The sequence below is a fragment of the Falco rusticolus genome, chromosome 4, assembly GCF_015220075.1.
Source record: "Falco rusticolus isolate bFalRus1 chromosome 4, bFalRus1.pri, whole genome shotgun sequence".
Taxonomy (NCBI): domain Eukaryota; kingdom Metazoa; phylum Chordata; class Aves; order Falconiformes; family Falconidae; genus Falco; species Falco rusticolus.
In genome coordinates this window covers 26092019-26106538 of record NC_051190.1, presented here as the reverse complement: position 1 = coordinate 26106538, position 14520 = coordinate 26092019, and the positions used below count along the sequence as shown (strand labels likewise).

The 14520-nt window shown below is 49.3% G+C and overlaps 1 protein-coding gene across 1 annotated transcript in view; it reads right to left on the bottom strand.

Annotated features, from left to right (window-relative positions):
* Positions 1-14520, bottom strand: part of PKD1 (polycystin 1, transient receptor potential channel interacting) — a 98892-nt gene that overhangs the window by 48169 nt on the left and 36203 nt on the right. The window contains exons 2-6 of the mRNA XM_037383310.1: positions 9274-9345; positions 8096-8167; positions 6557-6726; positions 3820-4488; positions 3332-3515 (exon numbers count right to left, since the gene is read on the bottom strand). Coding sequence (XP_037239207.1) covers positions 3332-3515; positions 3820-4488; positions 6557-6726; positions 8096-8167; positions 9274-9345 — 1167 coding nt within the window. The remainder of the gene's footprint in view (positions 1-3331; positions 3516-3819; positions 4489-6556; positions 6727-8095; positions 8168-9273; positions 9346-14520) is intronic.

Genomic DNA, 14520 nt, shown 5'->3' with positions numbered 1-14520 from the left:
CACTGTGTGCAGCTGAGTCAGATGCTTGGTGATCACTGTCCCACAACTTGAGTCACCCCACTCCCAAAATGCCAGTCTCACTTGCTCAGTTTACAAGTTAAAGGCTCCATCGGCACCACAGAGCTTGTGACATACTGGTGAACACTGATTCATACCAGCCTCAACTGGTACAAAGACATCAGTGAGGGTAATGAAACAGGGTCAGGAGATGGCACTGGCTGGAGAGGAGAACCATAAGGTTTTAGTGTGTTCAGAAATTCCCAGGACTCTAAAACTGCACATCTCCTTCCCCAAGCCGGAGTTGCTTTCTTCGTATTAATATATTAATATCACTATGCTATCTGAGGGTACAGAGGGTCAACAGCCACTCACAGGGGCTGGAAAAGCTGAGACCAGCTCTCCCGCGTAAAGAGTAAACCCCACACAATACAGAGAAGCGGGACTAGCTGCAAACTAAGGAGTATCAGCAGGTTGACTTGAACGTCAGACCCCTCTCAGGAGAGCAGTCTGTTAAAACAGCCTGCCTGCACTGCACTCCAAATGACCCTCATGGACACTTCTAAGCCTGTATTGAGTCATAACTTAAGAGGAACAGCATGGTCATACAAAACACTGTCTGAAAAAGCTGCATCCTTTAGAAAATCTGTGCTTCATCTGGGCAGATCTGTGGAATTTGGCACTAGTCAATTCTCCACTGCAAGTGGAACTGGCACCAGTGCAGGATTAAACCTCGGATGGTGCCAGGCACGAGAGCTCCTGTTCTCTTTGATGCAGCTGTGTGGAGATGCTCAGCTACTCCTGAAAGGCAGCAGCCGTGGGGGAACAAAACACCAGCAGCAGAGGCCAATGAACCCCACATACACAAGAAACTGCCAGGATCATTTTAGGAAGATGAAATGTCCTTCCACATTTGGAAACTGGCTGAATCCCAGCAGAGATTCTGGTGGAAAGTGCTGAGTGGTCTTTCATAGCCACAAACAGCCTGGACAACTGTTTCTAATCGCACCCAGCAGAAAGTGAGGCATTTGTTCCATATTAACTTCTGGGGGGTGGGTAACAGCCTCATCATGCACCCTTCAAAGCCCCCAGCTTCTTCTCCATGCTCCCTCCTGCAGGCTGCTATCAGTCCTGCTACGTCTTGCCCCTCTGCTCCAGTGTGCTCCCTGCGTGGTACAACTGCTCTGCAGAAAGCAGACCAGGAAGATCATTGGTGTTTCTCCACCACTAGGCTCATGCCAGATGAAATGATTAATGAGGTCATGCTGAAAAACGACAACAAAAATAACTGTTCTGTGAATCAGTAGTTTTCATTGCAAATAAGATTAAAAAATAAATAACCACTGTGCTCTGCTCCCGCACCACTGGCAGGGGATTAGGGAGAATGGGCTAGGAAACCGCCTGTTTGCTGCCACCAGTAAAACTCGATAGAGATTTTCCTGTTCTAATTCCAGCTATGATCTAACTGCAAGTCATCAAAAAAAAAAAAAAAAAAAAAAGGGAAAAAGAAAAAGGGTGTCTGGCTTGTTTCCCACCCCTGCCCCACTGCTTGGCCCATTACCTTGCAGAGAGGAAGAAGAGAACTCTAGACATCCTTCTCTGAAGCAAGATGTGAGCACCCCTCTGCTTCTGAGGAAGGACCATGGACCATGCTGCCTTGCCTGGAGCAGAACAAAGCCTGAAGGAGGCTTGGAAGAGGAGGGGGGCTCCCTGCGCTGCCGCAGAGGGGAAAGCGGGGTCCCCTGGAAGGGGTGTGGGCTGGAGCACTCAGCTTCTGGAGGTGGGGAGGGGACCAGCTCAGCACATACTGCTCCTGGGGAGGCCATCAAACGGCAGGAGAGAAGGGGAGGAGAGAGCAGTCCTCGCTGTCGCATGTTCTAATGGGAAACAGATTTCTGCTTCTGTCATTTTCCCACAAGAAACTATGGAGGCTGCATGTTCCAAAAACCTGCAGCTCGGCTGATTTGTCTTTTATCACCAGGGAAATCGCATCCTGGAACTGCCTCATTCATGTTTATCTGAATGGATTAATAAAATAAATACATGAAATAAAGGGGGCTGGGGAGGAGAGCAACATGGGGCAGCAGCTGGGAAACAGCTTGGGCGGCTCATTCCCCTCTGAGGTCTCATGATTTCCTTGCACTGCAGTCCATCAAAAGCCCTGCACGCAATGCCTGATAAATCAGAGCACCAAGTGACCAGCTCCTAACCCACAGAGAGGGACAGACTCCTCTTCCCCAGAGCAGGGACCACGTGTTTGCAATCTCAGGATAAATCCCAGTGTGAAAGGAACAGGGCAAGGATACAAGTTTGGGAAGAAGGGGATGTCAGACCCTCAACAGGACTGTTCAAAGCCTACGTCACACGCAGCTGTTCCCTTTGCATGCGCTTTCTGGGCCATGTTTATTAAGAGGCCATCTCCAATATCTGCATCTGGGAGCGCTGACAAGAGCCATCAGGCCCCTGAAAGCTCTCCTGGTCATTCTCTCCAAGATGGCTGGTTGCAGAAAGTGCTCTGAGAGGAGCAGATTTAATCAAAGGCTGACACTTTCAGTGCTCTCTGTTTATAAAGCCCAAGTCCTGAGGTGGAACAGACGTTGCTGGAGCCTGACACTCAGAGAGGAGTGCTGCTCCTCCTCAGGATGCAAAAGAAGAGTGGAAAGGGTCTGGGTTCAGGCTGCAGCCATGTCTGGAAGGGTGTGGGATCCCAGCTCGGGGGCAGGACTGCAGGACTGGCTTGGGCTCTGCTACAGTGGCTGCTCAACGCCACAGTGTCACACGTGGGGCAATCCAGCTGTAATTCTGCTGATGGAGGGAGCTGGTTGGAAGGTCACCCTCAGGCCCTGCTTGGCAGCCACATGGACACAAGCACAGACCCTCTCCATCGCCCAGCCCCAGAGGGCAGATGTTGCTGAACTCTGAGGTGGAAGGTCTGCTTGGCCCAGCCCCATTTGCTCCTGACCCTGCACCACCCTGCACCATTTCAGATGTACACACAGGCACCAAAGTAGAGTAGGAGATGCCCACCAGAAGCAATCCCACAACTCCCAGTTCTGACTTCCAGCCTTTCTGCCCCGTTCCCTTTCTTCCCTCCACAGCCTTTAAGCAAAGGAGCCAAGTTCAGCAAGGGCTCAAGCTCTGCTTATTCCTCCTCTTTGTTCACCAGCCTCATCCCTACCATCTCCCCGTACTCAGCCTGGACCCGTGTGTCTCTCCAGCCTGGCTGGCTGCCACCAGGCTCGGCAGGACCCTCCCTCCAGACCCTCTGCAAATGTGACCCCAGGAACACAAGACTCATCCCTAGGAAATTTTAACTCTTACCCTTCTCGCTTACCTGATGACATGAGCAACCAAGAAGCTCTGGATCTCAGGGCTGCTCACAAAAGCCAGCTCTCCGTTGCCATGCTCCTGGCAGTGCTGCTGGGCCTCCAGCCACTCAGCCTTCTCCACCACCAGCTGATAGCAGTGGTTATTGCCCGGGAAAACCAAGCCATCAGGGGGACACAGGGGGTGAACGGCTGCATCAGGTAGAAGAATACACGCATGATGTCCTTTCTATGGGACCACACACCCCAACCCAATCCAGGGAGTGAGGAAGGAATGTCTCGTCCTTCTTGAAGCCCATAAATCCCCTTTGCTGTTGAAATGCACCCTGTGCAGTCATCTTCCTGGCCTAGGACAGTGCAAAACACCGCCTGGTCAGTCAGGGGAGCCCCAGAGGAGTCATCCCTTTCTCCTCGTTAGGGAGGAAGGGAAAGGGAAGGCCCAGAACCCACTGCCACCCCTCCCTTGCTCAGCACCCAGCCAGCCAGCCCTGCTTACCTCTGCCCAGCTCCCCAGCCTCTGCGGTGATACTGTACGACACTGCAAGGCCTGTGCCACCTCTGTTGCGGATCCGTATGTCCAGGCTCTCATTAGTCTTGACCAAGGAAGGACACTGCAGTTCTAACTGTTGGGGTGAAGCCACCACCTCAATTTCTGCCTGCACGTATAAGACCTTGGTGCCCACAGAGATGGTGGCAGTGACATTGTACTGGCCAGGTAAGGCATACATGTGGACAGCTGTATTTCCAGTGGTGTTGAGAACCTCTGTCTGGTCCCCAAATTCCCACAGTAAAGTGCTGACAGCAATGGGAATACTGACATTGAAGAGCACGGCCTGGCGTAGGCTGTACCGGGGCTGGAGTCCTGTGAAAGACACAGATAGCTGTGCCTGGAAGGGAGAGGGGACGAGTGATGGGCCACCACAGGCCTGCCCGGACAAATGCTCAGTGCAAAATGGCAAACAACCGTAGGAAGAGTTTGTTTCATGGGCAGTACCACACAAACACTGCTCCTGGGTGCTGAAACCTCCATATTCCTGATCTTCAGCATAACAGAGGGCACTGCAAGTCTCCTCAGTGAGGTTCCCAGGGTGAACAGATGTGAAGAGGATGACAAATTCAGTCCCTTCTGTGTGGTTGCTTGTCAGACACGTTATGTATTGAGCTCCTGGGGGACAGAACAGAAGATCCTCTTGCAAACTGACACTGTGAAACCCTCCAAGACACGCCACCCCACACTCCTGGGAATGGACTTCTCCTGGGCAGCTCCTACTCCCAGCACTTCCTTTTTGAGACTTGCCTGGGAAGCCTTTAATCCCTCAGCGACAATTTCCAAACTCTTTATGCTAATTAATGATGACAGAAATTACAAGCTGGTCACACAGATTTATGGAGCAGCAACACTCAGTAAATAAAATGGGTCTTTAGAGAGCCTGACAGTCCTATGGGACATGGAGCCACTGAGTCTGACCCTCAAAGGAGCCCACAGGACTAGCCACCAAGTAAGACCAAGACAAAAGGTTGTCCCTTGGCTGTACCTTGGCTTGGTCTGGTGCAGGATGTTTCACTGCATGCTGCCTGGGACTTCCAGCAAAAAGTCTATAAGGAAACACACTTGAGCAGATGGGGCACGGGGGAAACACCATCGGACTCTTCACCAAGCCCATGACAGAGCTGGACAGACACTGCAGCCATCTTCCTCCATGGGGAGAGCAAAGAGCTTCCCACTGACTTGCAGACAATATCTGGTGCTAGAAAAGAGGGCAACGCCACACACAGCCTGCACCTAAGGGGTGCAGAAGGACGCACATGTATGCATTCATGGGAACATGTGCCTGGCTACAGTGAGCACAAGTACACATATGCATGGATATGCAGGCATGTACGATGGCAGCCACAATAGCCCCGGTCTCAGAGCAACAGCTAATTCCCTGGACTTTATTTCCTGCTCATTGCCTTGCAAGAGGAGCAACGTTTCCCTGCCACAAACACACAGGCAGGGCCTCCGCCATGTGCACAGCCGCAGCCCAGCTGGGACTGCCTGGCCTCCTCTCCAATTCTGCCCACGCAACCGAGCCATGTTTGCTCCTCTGTTTCTGCTGGTTGCTACAACATCTCCCCCCAAACATCTCAACAGCTCCAGTCTTGTGTGATCTTCCCATATCAAATCCATCCAATTGTCTGGGTTTCTTCACAGCCTTCCTGCAAACATTGAGCCACTTTTCTTAAGAAAAATCTCATGAGGAAGACCACGGCATGGGAACTACTTTGCTTTTTTACACCAGCCTGGTTGTACTTCTTCGTTCCCTGCTGCTCAGTAACAACTGTCAGTAGCTGGCAGGCTGTCCCCAGCTTACTCCCATCACACTAAATTACCGAGAAGACAGTCTCCCATTATTGTTTCCACACTAACTTAAAGTAGTTCAAGAGGGGAACAACTAATTATCAAGGGAACAACAGTGTCGGTATTAGTCTCCTTGATAATTCCTGCAAGGTGCTGCAAGGCTGGGGTAACCTTGCTGAGGAAAGAGGAGCAACCACCACCTGGGCTTTGGCCCCAGGGAGCACTGCACCTCACCAGGCAGCTCAGCTGGCTCCCACCAGCTCTGGCTCCCACAGCCTTCATCACTCCACCTTCCCATCATGTATTAAAGGAGATGCCTGCTGCCTGCTGGGGGGAGCATTCGCTCTCCCTTCCTCTCTGTTACTCAGAGGTAGCTCAGCATCCAGGCAGGATAAGTTTTCTTAGGGCTCCCCCTTCCCACTCTCCTGTTAAACACTGTCCAACCTTTCTGCTAGCCAAGGCAGTCAGAAAGCACCCGGAGCAGGCGATGGGCTGTAGATGGGGGCAGCGTTCATTCAACACTCCCGATGTGGAGCCCTGTCACCTGCAAAGATTCAACTTAGCATGTCCTCAAGTCCCATCAACTTCAGTGAGATTATCACTGCCTAAAGTCAGACTGAAAGAATAAAAGCCTAAGGCCAGAGGTCACGAAGCTAGTGTCATCTGATGGCTGCCTGAAGCTTGGTCTGTAATGAGTCTGTTGGTCTCAGCCCTGGTATGACCAACTCAACCCTTAAGGCATCAGTCATATGCTACCATTATTTGCTTAATTAGATTAGAACTGGTGGCTTGAGGTCTAAAGAGGTCTAGATGTGATCCCCAGCTGCCTTCGGGACCATTGTTTCCACTGGTTTAGGCATCTCTCCCACGGCAGCCCACAATGTTTCCTTACCGCAAGTAGCATTGACGAACAAGACATCAAAGAGGGAAAGGTTTGCCACCTCAGGGGGGTGGGCGCATCTCGTATCTGATGCCTGAATAACTTTCACTTGTCTGTCTTCCACCCAATGGGGCAACCAGGAAAGTTTGCAGTCACAAACAAATGGATTCCAACTTAAGTTTCTGTAACAGGGAGATCAGACAAAATTCAGGCATTAATTTGACATGTGCTAGGTGTTAATTACAGCAGTGTGCAGATCCCTCACTGTTCCCATCTGTGCCACTCCACTGAAATGCTTCAGAAAGAACTGCGAGGAGGGTTAATGAATAGGGAATCAAGCAATAATTAACGTGATTTTTCTAGAGGCTAGAATTAGGCAAGTACTTCAAGTACTTTTTTAACTCTACAAATAATTGTTGCAATTAGAAGCGAATTACAGACACAATCTTATATTTAAAATAGTCTGCCATCTAACAGCCATTGGATGTAATGGCAGCTTCTCCAGCTAAGGGAGACTATTTACAGCTCCATTAAAAAATAGCTAAGAGAATAAAATTGATCTGTCAAAAAAGAAATGCAAAGTCAATGATAATCTTTCCATGTGGCAGCCTAATGAAAAGATGGAAACTTTAATTGCAGCTAAGCTTGATCCAAATTACAGCCTTCGGCATTCAGCTGTGAACAGGACAGAGATGGAAAGCTGTTTGTTTAGCTGACGCCAGCTGGGCTGGGCTGCCACAGGGGCTGAACCCAGGATTTTCACCCTGAAAGCACCACTTTGCCAGCCAGCCTCAGCAGGGGCAGACTCACTCGGACCTAGCCTGGATCCTTTGTGTCTTTTCGGTGCCACTTGTAAGCAAAAATGCAGAGCTGAAAATGCCCTTTGTGTCATGTCTTCAGGAAGAATGTGTGGCTGAGGTTTTTTCTTGCTTGCCAAGAGCAACTGCATGGGGTTAATCCTTTGGCTCGTTCAGATGCAGAACTGCCATTCTGTGCTGTGACTTCATGTATCTCTCCCGGAAATGTGGCTTCTGCTCGCTTCACCTAACACCACAGATTTTAATTACTTCAGTAAAAAACCTATGAACCTAAGAACGTGGATCACTTAGGGAGAACATCTTCAAGTGACTTAGACACCTCAGTCAGCGCCTCCTGCGTTGCAGGTCAGTGCCCTTTTTATTAGACCAGAGAGTCCCAAGGTGTGACCATACAAACAGGAACGGTAAGTGTGACCCAGAGCACAGCCAAAGAACCTCAGCAGGGCTGGTGTGGGAGTGAAGCAGAGAAGCCAAGAAGGTAGTGGCAGAGGTCGGAAGTATCCAGGAGACAGAAGCGATTTCTAGGAAGAGATAAGGCTTGAAGGGCACCAACAGGACCCAGGAGCAGGACACAGCTTGAGGAAGAACTTGAGAGTCTAAAAGGTAGCTGCTTGGTTAGGTACACACCCAGATCTCCCCCAGACGGCACCATATCCCACCCCACCAGGAAAGGAAGAGATGTTTCAAGGAAAGGTCTCAATAAAGAACTGGGAAACAAAGAGGATGTACTTACATTTCACTTAAATTAAATAAATTATCAAATATTCCATCTTCTAATGTAGAAATCTTGTTGTGGCTTATATCTCTGTAAAAGAGGTAAAATGAAAAGGAAAGTTCATCATGCTGGTAACAACTTCCTGGCCCACACACAGGATCAACCTCTGTCCCAAGCTCTGCTTGGGTTCCAGTTACCTTCTGAGCACCTTCAGTCTCAAAAGTCACATGCATATAATAGAAAAATGTCCAGCCAGGCACTAAGTCACAGAATCACAGTGTGGCTGAGGTTGGAAGGACCTCTGGTCATCTGGTCCAAGTCATCTGGTCCAACCCCCCTGCCCAAGCAGGGTCACCTAAAGCAGGCTGCCCAGGGCCATGTCCAGACTGCTTTTGTGTATCTCCCAAGGATGGAGATTCTATAACCTCTCCAGGCAGCCTATTCCCATGCTCAAGTCCATTTCAGTGCTCCAAGCCCTTCCATCAGTCCTCCTTCTAGATTTTTGAGGTGTAAAGATGGCAGGCTATCCAGACTGCCAGTTACTCAGCTGGAATCACTAAAGCAGGTTTTGGTGCTAGCTGTATTGGTGCCTGCTTCGGTCTGACAGTCCAGTCTTTCTTTAAAAAACAGTTAATCTTCTCTAAGAACCATCAGCAGGTAACAGTGCAAACTCATTTGATCAGCAGTGAACCAGTGAGTTTGCTAATGGTCAAAGCTCTCCTCTTCTCCTGGCCCACACAGAGTATGGAAAGCTTTAGTAAAACAGGACAGCTCAAGCTGAGAAGAGCAGTGAGACATGGAGTCTGTCCCCCACTAGTGCTGGGCTCCTCAAAGGACCCTCAGACTCAGTACCTAATTCCTTGTCAGGATAGATAGGATTTGGATACCGCAGCTTTATCATCATTTTCCATGTACTAACACAGATTTAGTGATAAATCTCCTCTTGCCTTGATCTCCTCTTCACCTAGCAGTACAGCAGGTCAAATCCTCCCTGACTCTGAACATCCGTAAGCAAATCACCAGACTGTGCAGCTAAATACCTTGAGGAAGGAATCCAAGGACACATCTGTCTGGGGCTCGACAGATGAGGTCAAGCAAGAACAAGGCTAACTTGTGAAACACAAGCATGTGTTCTAGATACCAGCTCAAATGTGCATGGCGAGCTGGAGGACTGGAAGGGCGGAATGTGTACTTACAGTTTTGCCAGAGAAGTCAGGCTTTTGAATATCTGAACATCTAAACCACTGATCTTGTTATTGGAAAGATCCCTAGAGAAAGAAAACACAATTTTCAGTTTTCGTTCAACTTCATTTTGTCATTCCTCCATTACTAGACCTTAGAAAAGCCTCTCTCCAAACTCCATCCAGACTCCAGACTGGAGGGTTTTGATGTGTTGGAGCACAGCATTTCTCCCCGCCAAAGAAAACACCTTTCCCAGCTATAAAGCATTTGCTACTCAAAGCTTTGTATAATGTGTAGATAAAGATCTGAACTATCATTATATGCATACCATTCTGCAGTGTATCTAGAGTAATTACAGACATGACAAATGTATTACTAAGTTTGATGTATCCTTTGACAAAAATATTCATCTAATATATGTTTAAAGAAGTAATAAAAAATACTTTAGACTGAAGTAGTAATTAACTTAGAGAAAAATTTATGAGGAACTTCCAAGTCCATTTCTAGTGCCAAAGAACTCATCATTAGTTACACAACTGATGTGTTCAACTTTTACATTTTGTCTTTTACTTTTTGTCTCTGTTTGGAAAAGCTTAAAAGGAAAGAAGTAGTAACAAAGAATATTTTCCATTTAAAATCAGGTTAGATTGTCTTTATAAAAGGAACACTGTTCTAAAAAATCTCTGATCACTCCCTGTAACACCAATAGCCTTCAATTCATCCAAAATAAAATTGTTTCTGTCCTCCAGTCCAGCTCTTTTCACCCCATGTCCTCTTTTTCAATTTTAAAATGTCACTCAGCTAAGAAGTGAAAGTTTCCCTGATAGGTCGCCACTTGTTCCCAATAAACTCCACTCTTTGGTTTCAGATGAACCTCCTTTGGCCAAAACCTTCTTCTAGCAGCATCAAAATACTTATTCTGAGCCCATGCAATGGTTGTTATCTTTCAAGGATTTCTGGCAGAGCTCCAGGGAGTTGGACAGGGCTGGATTCACTGCAGCCGCAGCGTGCTGTGTCAACAGACATTCTCCTGCTCACCTCCCTTCTCACCTTTTTTCCTGCAAGCATCTCTCACAATTTCTCCTCGCTGTCTCACCTCTTATTTTTATGCCCTAATCAGTTAATTCTTTGTTTGATCTGACATTTAAACTTAATTTATCCAAATGAAAAGAATTCTGCCAAACTGGCAGGAAAATTACGTATGATTCCAGGAAACTGGGGATAAGTAACAGGGATGGATGTCTCTTTAAAAGGTTTATTTTCCCTGATTTTGCTAAGTGGGAATTCGTTGCCAAGCCAAGAGTCGATTCAGAAGAGTTCACCAGCAACACCAATAAGGAAGTCCAAGAAATGTGCAAAATAAAAGCTCAACAAATACACTTAAAAAAAGGATGCTAGCAAAAATACCCAATCCAGCCAGTGTTCCTTTGTCTCAGGGTAGCTGGGACAATAGTTAAATAATACTGAGCATCCTTTGCTGAAGTGATGCAGACCACATGAGAGTCACATTCTGCACACGGGTAAGAAAGTCACCTCCAAACCAGTTTCCAGCTCCCACTTGCAAGACAAACACAAAAGATAGCTTGGACTGGAATCCCAACTGCTGCCAGCCAGGTCAGATCCTTCCTCAGGGAGGCTCCTGCTCCACTCCTGCTTGAGCATTTTCTGTAAATTGTGCTCCTCTGACTCTGCACCTTCTTGCATTACTTGACCAGTTTTGGAAAGGATCAGACCACCAATCAGTTACCTTACAGGGAGACCAGTACAACTATTTCTCTTCTCCTTTAAAACACTTGGAAATAACCCATTTTGGTTTTTAGGCAGCATCTCAAGCCCAAGCCAGAAGGAAATGGTGTTTCACCTCTGATGCCTTCTTACTCCTTGCCCAGACAAGAGAGACCTCCAAAACAAACCATTCTGCTACAAGATCAGGGCTTTGCCATTTTGAAGAGCTTCTCCAAAAGCACCACTTGGCTGCATGGAGAAGAGAGTACGCAGAGCAGGGCGAAGCTCTCACCATCACAGATGGCACAAGCAGGCACCTGAGCCGTGCAGGGTAGTGGGACACCCAGCCCCAAGCCCAGCCGCCTCCTCTGCAGCTCTCTGCAGCTTTTCATCTCTCCCATCTTGCTACTTGGCTAGTAGAAAGTGAAGAACTCCAGCAGGGTAGGTCTGCTCTTCTCCATCCCTCTGCCACAAGTGCCAGGTGTGGAGGGGCTGGTCCATAGCTGGGAGCCTTCCCCATCCCTTTACAAACATCCCTTATCATTATTTCCATTTCACCTCAGAGAAAGCTTTTAAACTCAGGTAAGTGAAGGCTAAGACCCCAAATCCTTGACCCCCAGGGGTCAGTCAGCTTCATTCCTACCCAAGAGCAGGACCAGGGATGACTGTGACCTGGTACCTGCTCCAGGAAGATGCACAGTAGCATTGCTGCTCCCACCAGCTTCCTCAAACAGGTAAAATGCAAACAGAGGCAGTAATTTCTTGCGGTGCCGCTCTTACACACTGTGTTGGACTGACACTAGATGTCACTGCCTACTGAGCAGCACACACAGGGGAAGCAGCTCCTGGTGAACAAGAGTGATCCACTCAAAGGGTGCAGGACACCTGGTGCTGTGGCTCAGCCAGCAGGTTTTGCTCAGGAAAGGTCAGCAGGAGCTGTGCCCCATAAACTAATGAGTGACAGCCCTCAACCCTCTTTCTCAGGACTGCGCTGCTTTGTATGGCCAGGACAGCTTGTGAGGGTGTCAGGCCACTTGGATGTGTGTCTCTGGGGTGCCCCAGTGAGCCTCCACAGCGTCATGGTGGAAAGGCTGGAGAGGGCTCCTGCACCTTTTTCCTCTTCTCCACCTTTTTCCTCTTCTCCCGATAATACAGCTGGGCTGCCATTCCGCACACACATCCCCAAGCTGATACAGGCAGATACCATCTGAGCTCACATATCTATCCTGTACCCACTACCGTCACCCAAAGCCAACACTGACCCACAGCCCAGCATGCAGAAAAGCTCCACCAGTGGGCTTCAAAGGAGAAAGCTGGGGCTCGGTTCACAGGTGAGGCTGCCTCAGAGCCTGCGAGATGCTCTGAACCCTTGGAGTAATTAACCAAGCCCTGTCTATTCCCTGACACTTTGTCACTTTACAATTCACGTGCTTTCTTTCAAGGGATCTCAAGACCTTGGCTCCCACCCTCTTGTCTTCCACAGCCTGAGCTCCTGTCCAGCACCCACAGATGCTGCTGAACTCCATTCAGACCAGGCACTAGCTGGCAGCCCATCGGTACCTACAACCCAGAGCCCAATTCCCTCACTATTTTCTACCCTTGCCTTCAAGATCTGATGAGAAACTGGTACAAAACCTCCCAACTTTCAAACTCCCCAGACCTCCTGGGTGCAAGAGCCTGCAAAGGAAGCAGAGCTCCTGTTGACAGGACAGCTTGGAGGAGCAAGGAACAGCGGTGGATGCCAGTGCCTGCCACCTCCAGCCGCGACAGTGAGCTGGGCTGCCAGCCGCCTGCTTGCCTTCTCCCACTGGTCCCTCTCCAACTTGTATGGAAAATCATATTATGCCTTCCTGGCATGGGAAAGATGGCTGTGAACCAAGCTAGGTTGCAGAAAAAAAAAAGTAATCAGGAAATACTGAGCAATAAAACCCAACGCAAAGGCTGTGGGACAGAGCTCAGCCTCTTGGTGCCACAAACTGCCACGACTGTATTTTCCCAGCCCACTGCCAGGGCTGGAGGAAATTCATAGCAGGTTCAAAGCAGAACTGAATCCAGCAGAAAACAAGGCTCTCCATTGAAATGCACGGTGCACACAGACTGCCGCACTCTCCACGAGAAGAAAGAAAAATTTAGTTTACTGTGACATGGGGGATACTGAGAACACCCTGTGCTGCCTGGAAGAGGGCAGCTATGGGCAAGTCACAACTTCTCAATCCTACCTCAGTTTCCGCACCCGCAAAACGGAGCCATGTAAGCCAGAGGAGGCTGGGACAGCTGGCCCACTTCTCCACACTATGGTATAGAACAACAACTGTGCAAAAGATGCCTTACAGGGAGCTCCCCTTGCAGCAGACATGTTCACCTTACATGCCTAGCAAATGAAGATTTTAAAATACTTCTGGAAGTGGATTCAGTAATGTGGGGAAGGTGAAGCTTCGGATAAGGGAACATTTAGTAACGAGGGTGTCAGCCCGAGCCTTGGGAGCCTTCAGCTCCATCCTAGCCCTGCTACCAACTCCCTGTGTGATGCTGGGTGCACCACTGAACCCTGCCAGAGTCACGTGTACCGCAGGGATAACAGCAGCCTTTCTGACCAAGAGCATGAGGATGGATCAGTCACAAACACTGCCAGCGAGATCTCCTGCAGATGGGGTTGGGTAACTTCTGGGGGTAAGAAGCATCAAGCACTGGTGTGCCCTCACATAGCTGCTGCCCTCCAGCAGCTGCTGATGGAAGCAAGCAGCAGGGCTGGCTGCTACCCACTTTGTCCCCTCCTGATGCTCAGATGGGCTCCACGTCCCCACAGCTGCAAGCTCAGGGCAGCCGAGGGTTTATTTCTGCAGCGCTGTGGTGGACAGGCTTTTTTTGGTGCACTGCTGTTTTTTTCTTAATTCCGCAGAACATATAATGTTGAGCAGAGTATAGCACGCCTCCATCTGCCAAGCCTGATGTCATGCTCTCATTATGTCATTTGCGGGCCCGCTCTGCCTTCATTTCACAAAAAAGGAGGGGAGGGAAGGGAAGGGGGGGCAATGCTGGCCTGTGCCTTCCCCAGCCCTTTTGGTGCATGGACCCCAGCCAGAACAGTAATGGGAAAAGCATCCACAGACAGAGAGGAGCGTCTGTGCAGAAAGGAGCCTGTGTGCAGGCTCAGGGAGAGTTGCAGCAGTTCAGTAGAGAAGAAGCTCCAGGTCTGTAAGCCACAATAAAAGGTAAGATTTTTGTGGGTCAGTGAAGCTCCAGCGGTGCTAGGCAAAGACGGCAGCTTGGGTACAGTCATATTTCCACCCAGAGTCTGCACAGGAGCCTCTACAGTGGCCACTAAGGGACCTGCAACAGTGCAGGAGGAATAAAGCATCTGCCCTCCAGGCTGCCGGGTGCAGCTTGTAGGCAAGGGAGATCTTCCAACCCATCTTCCTGAGCCAGGCTGGCCCGACAGGACACACAGGGTGAGTGCATGGAGCATCTGCAACAGACACTGTCCTCTGGGGAAAAGCACTTTCTCCCTGTAGATCATGCAGGTTGGGCTCTCCCCA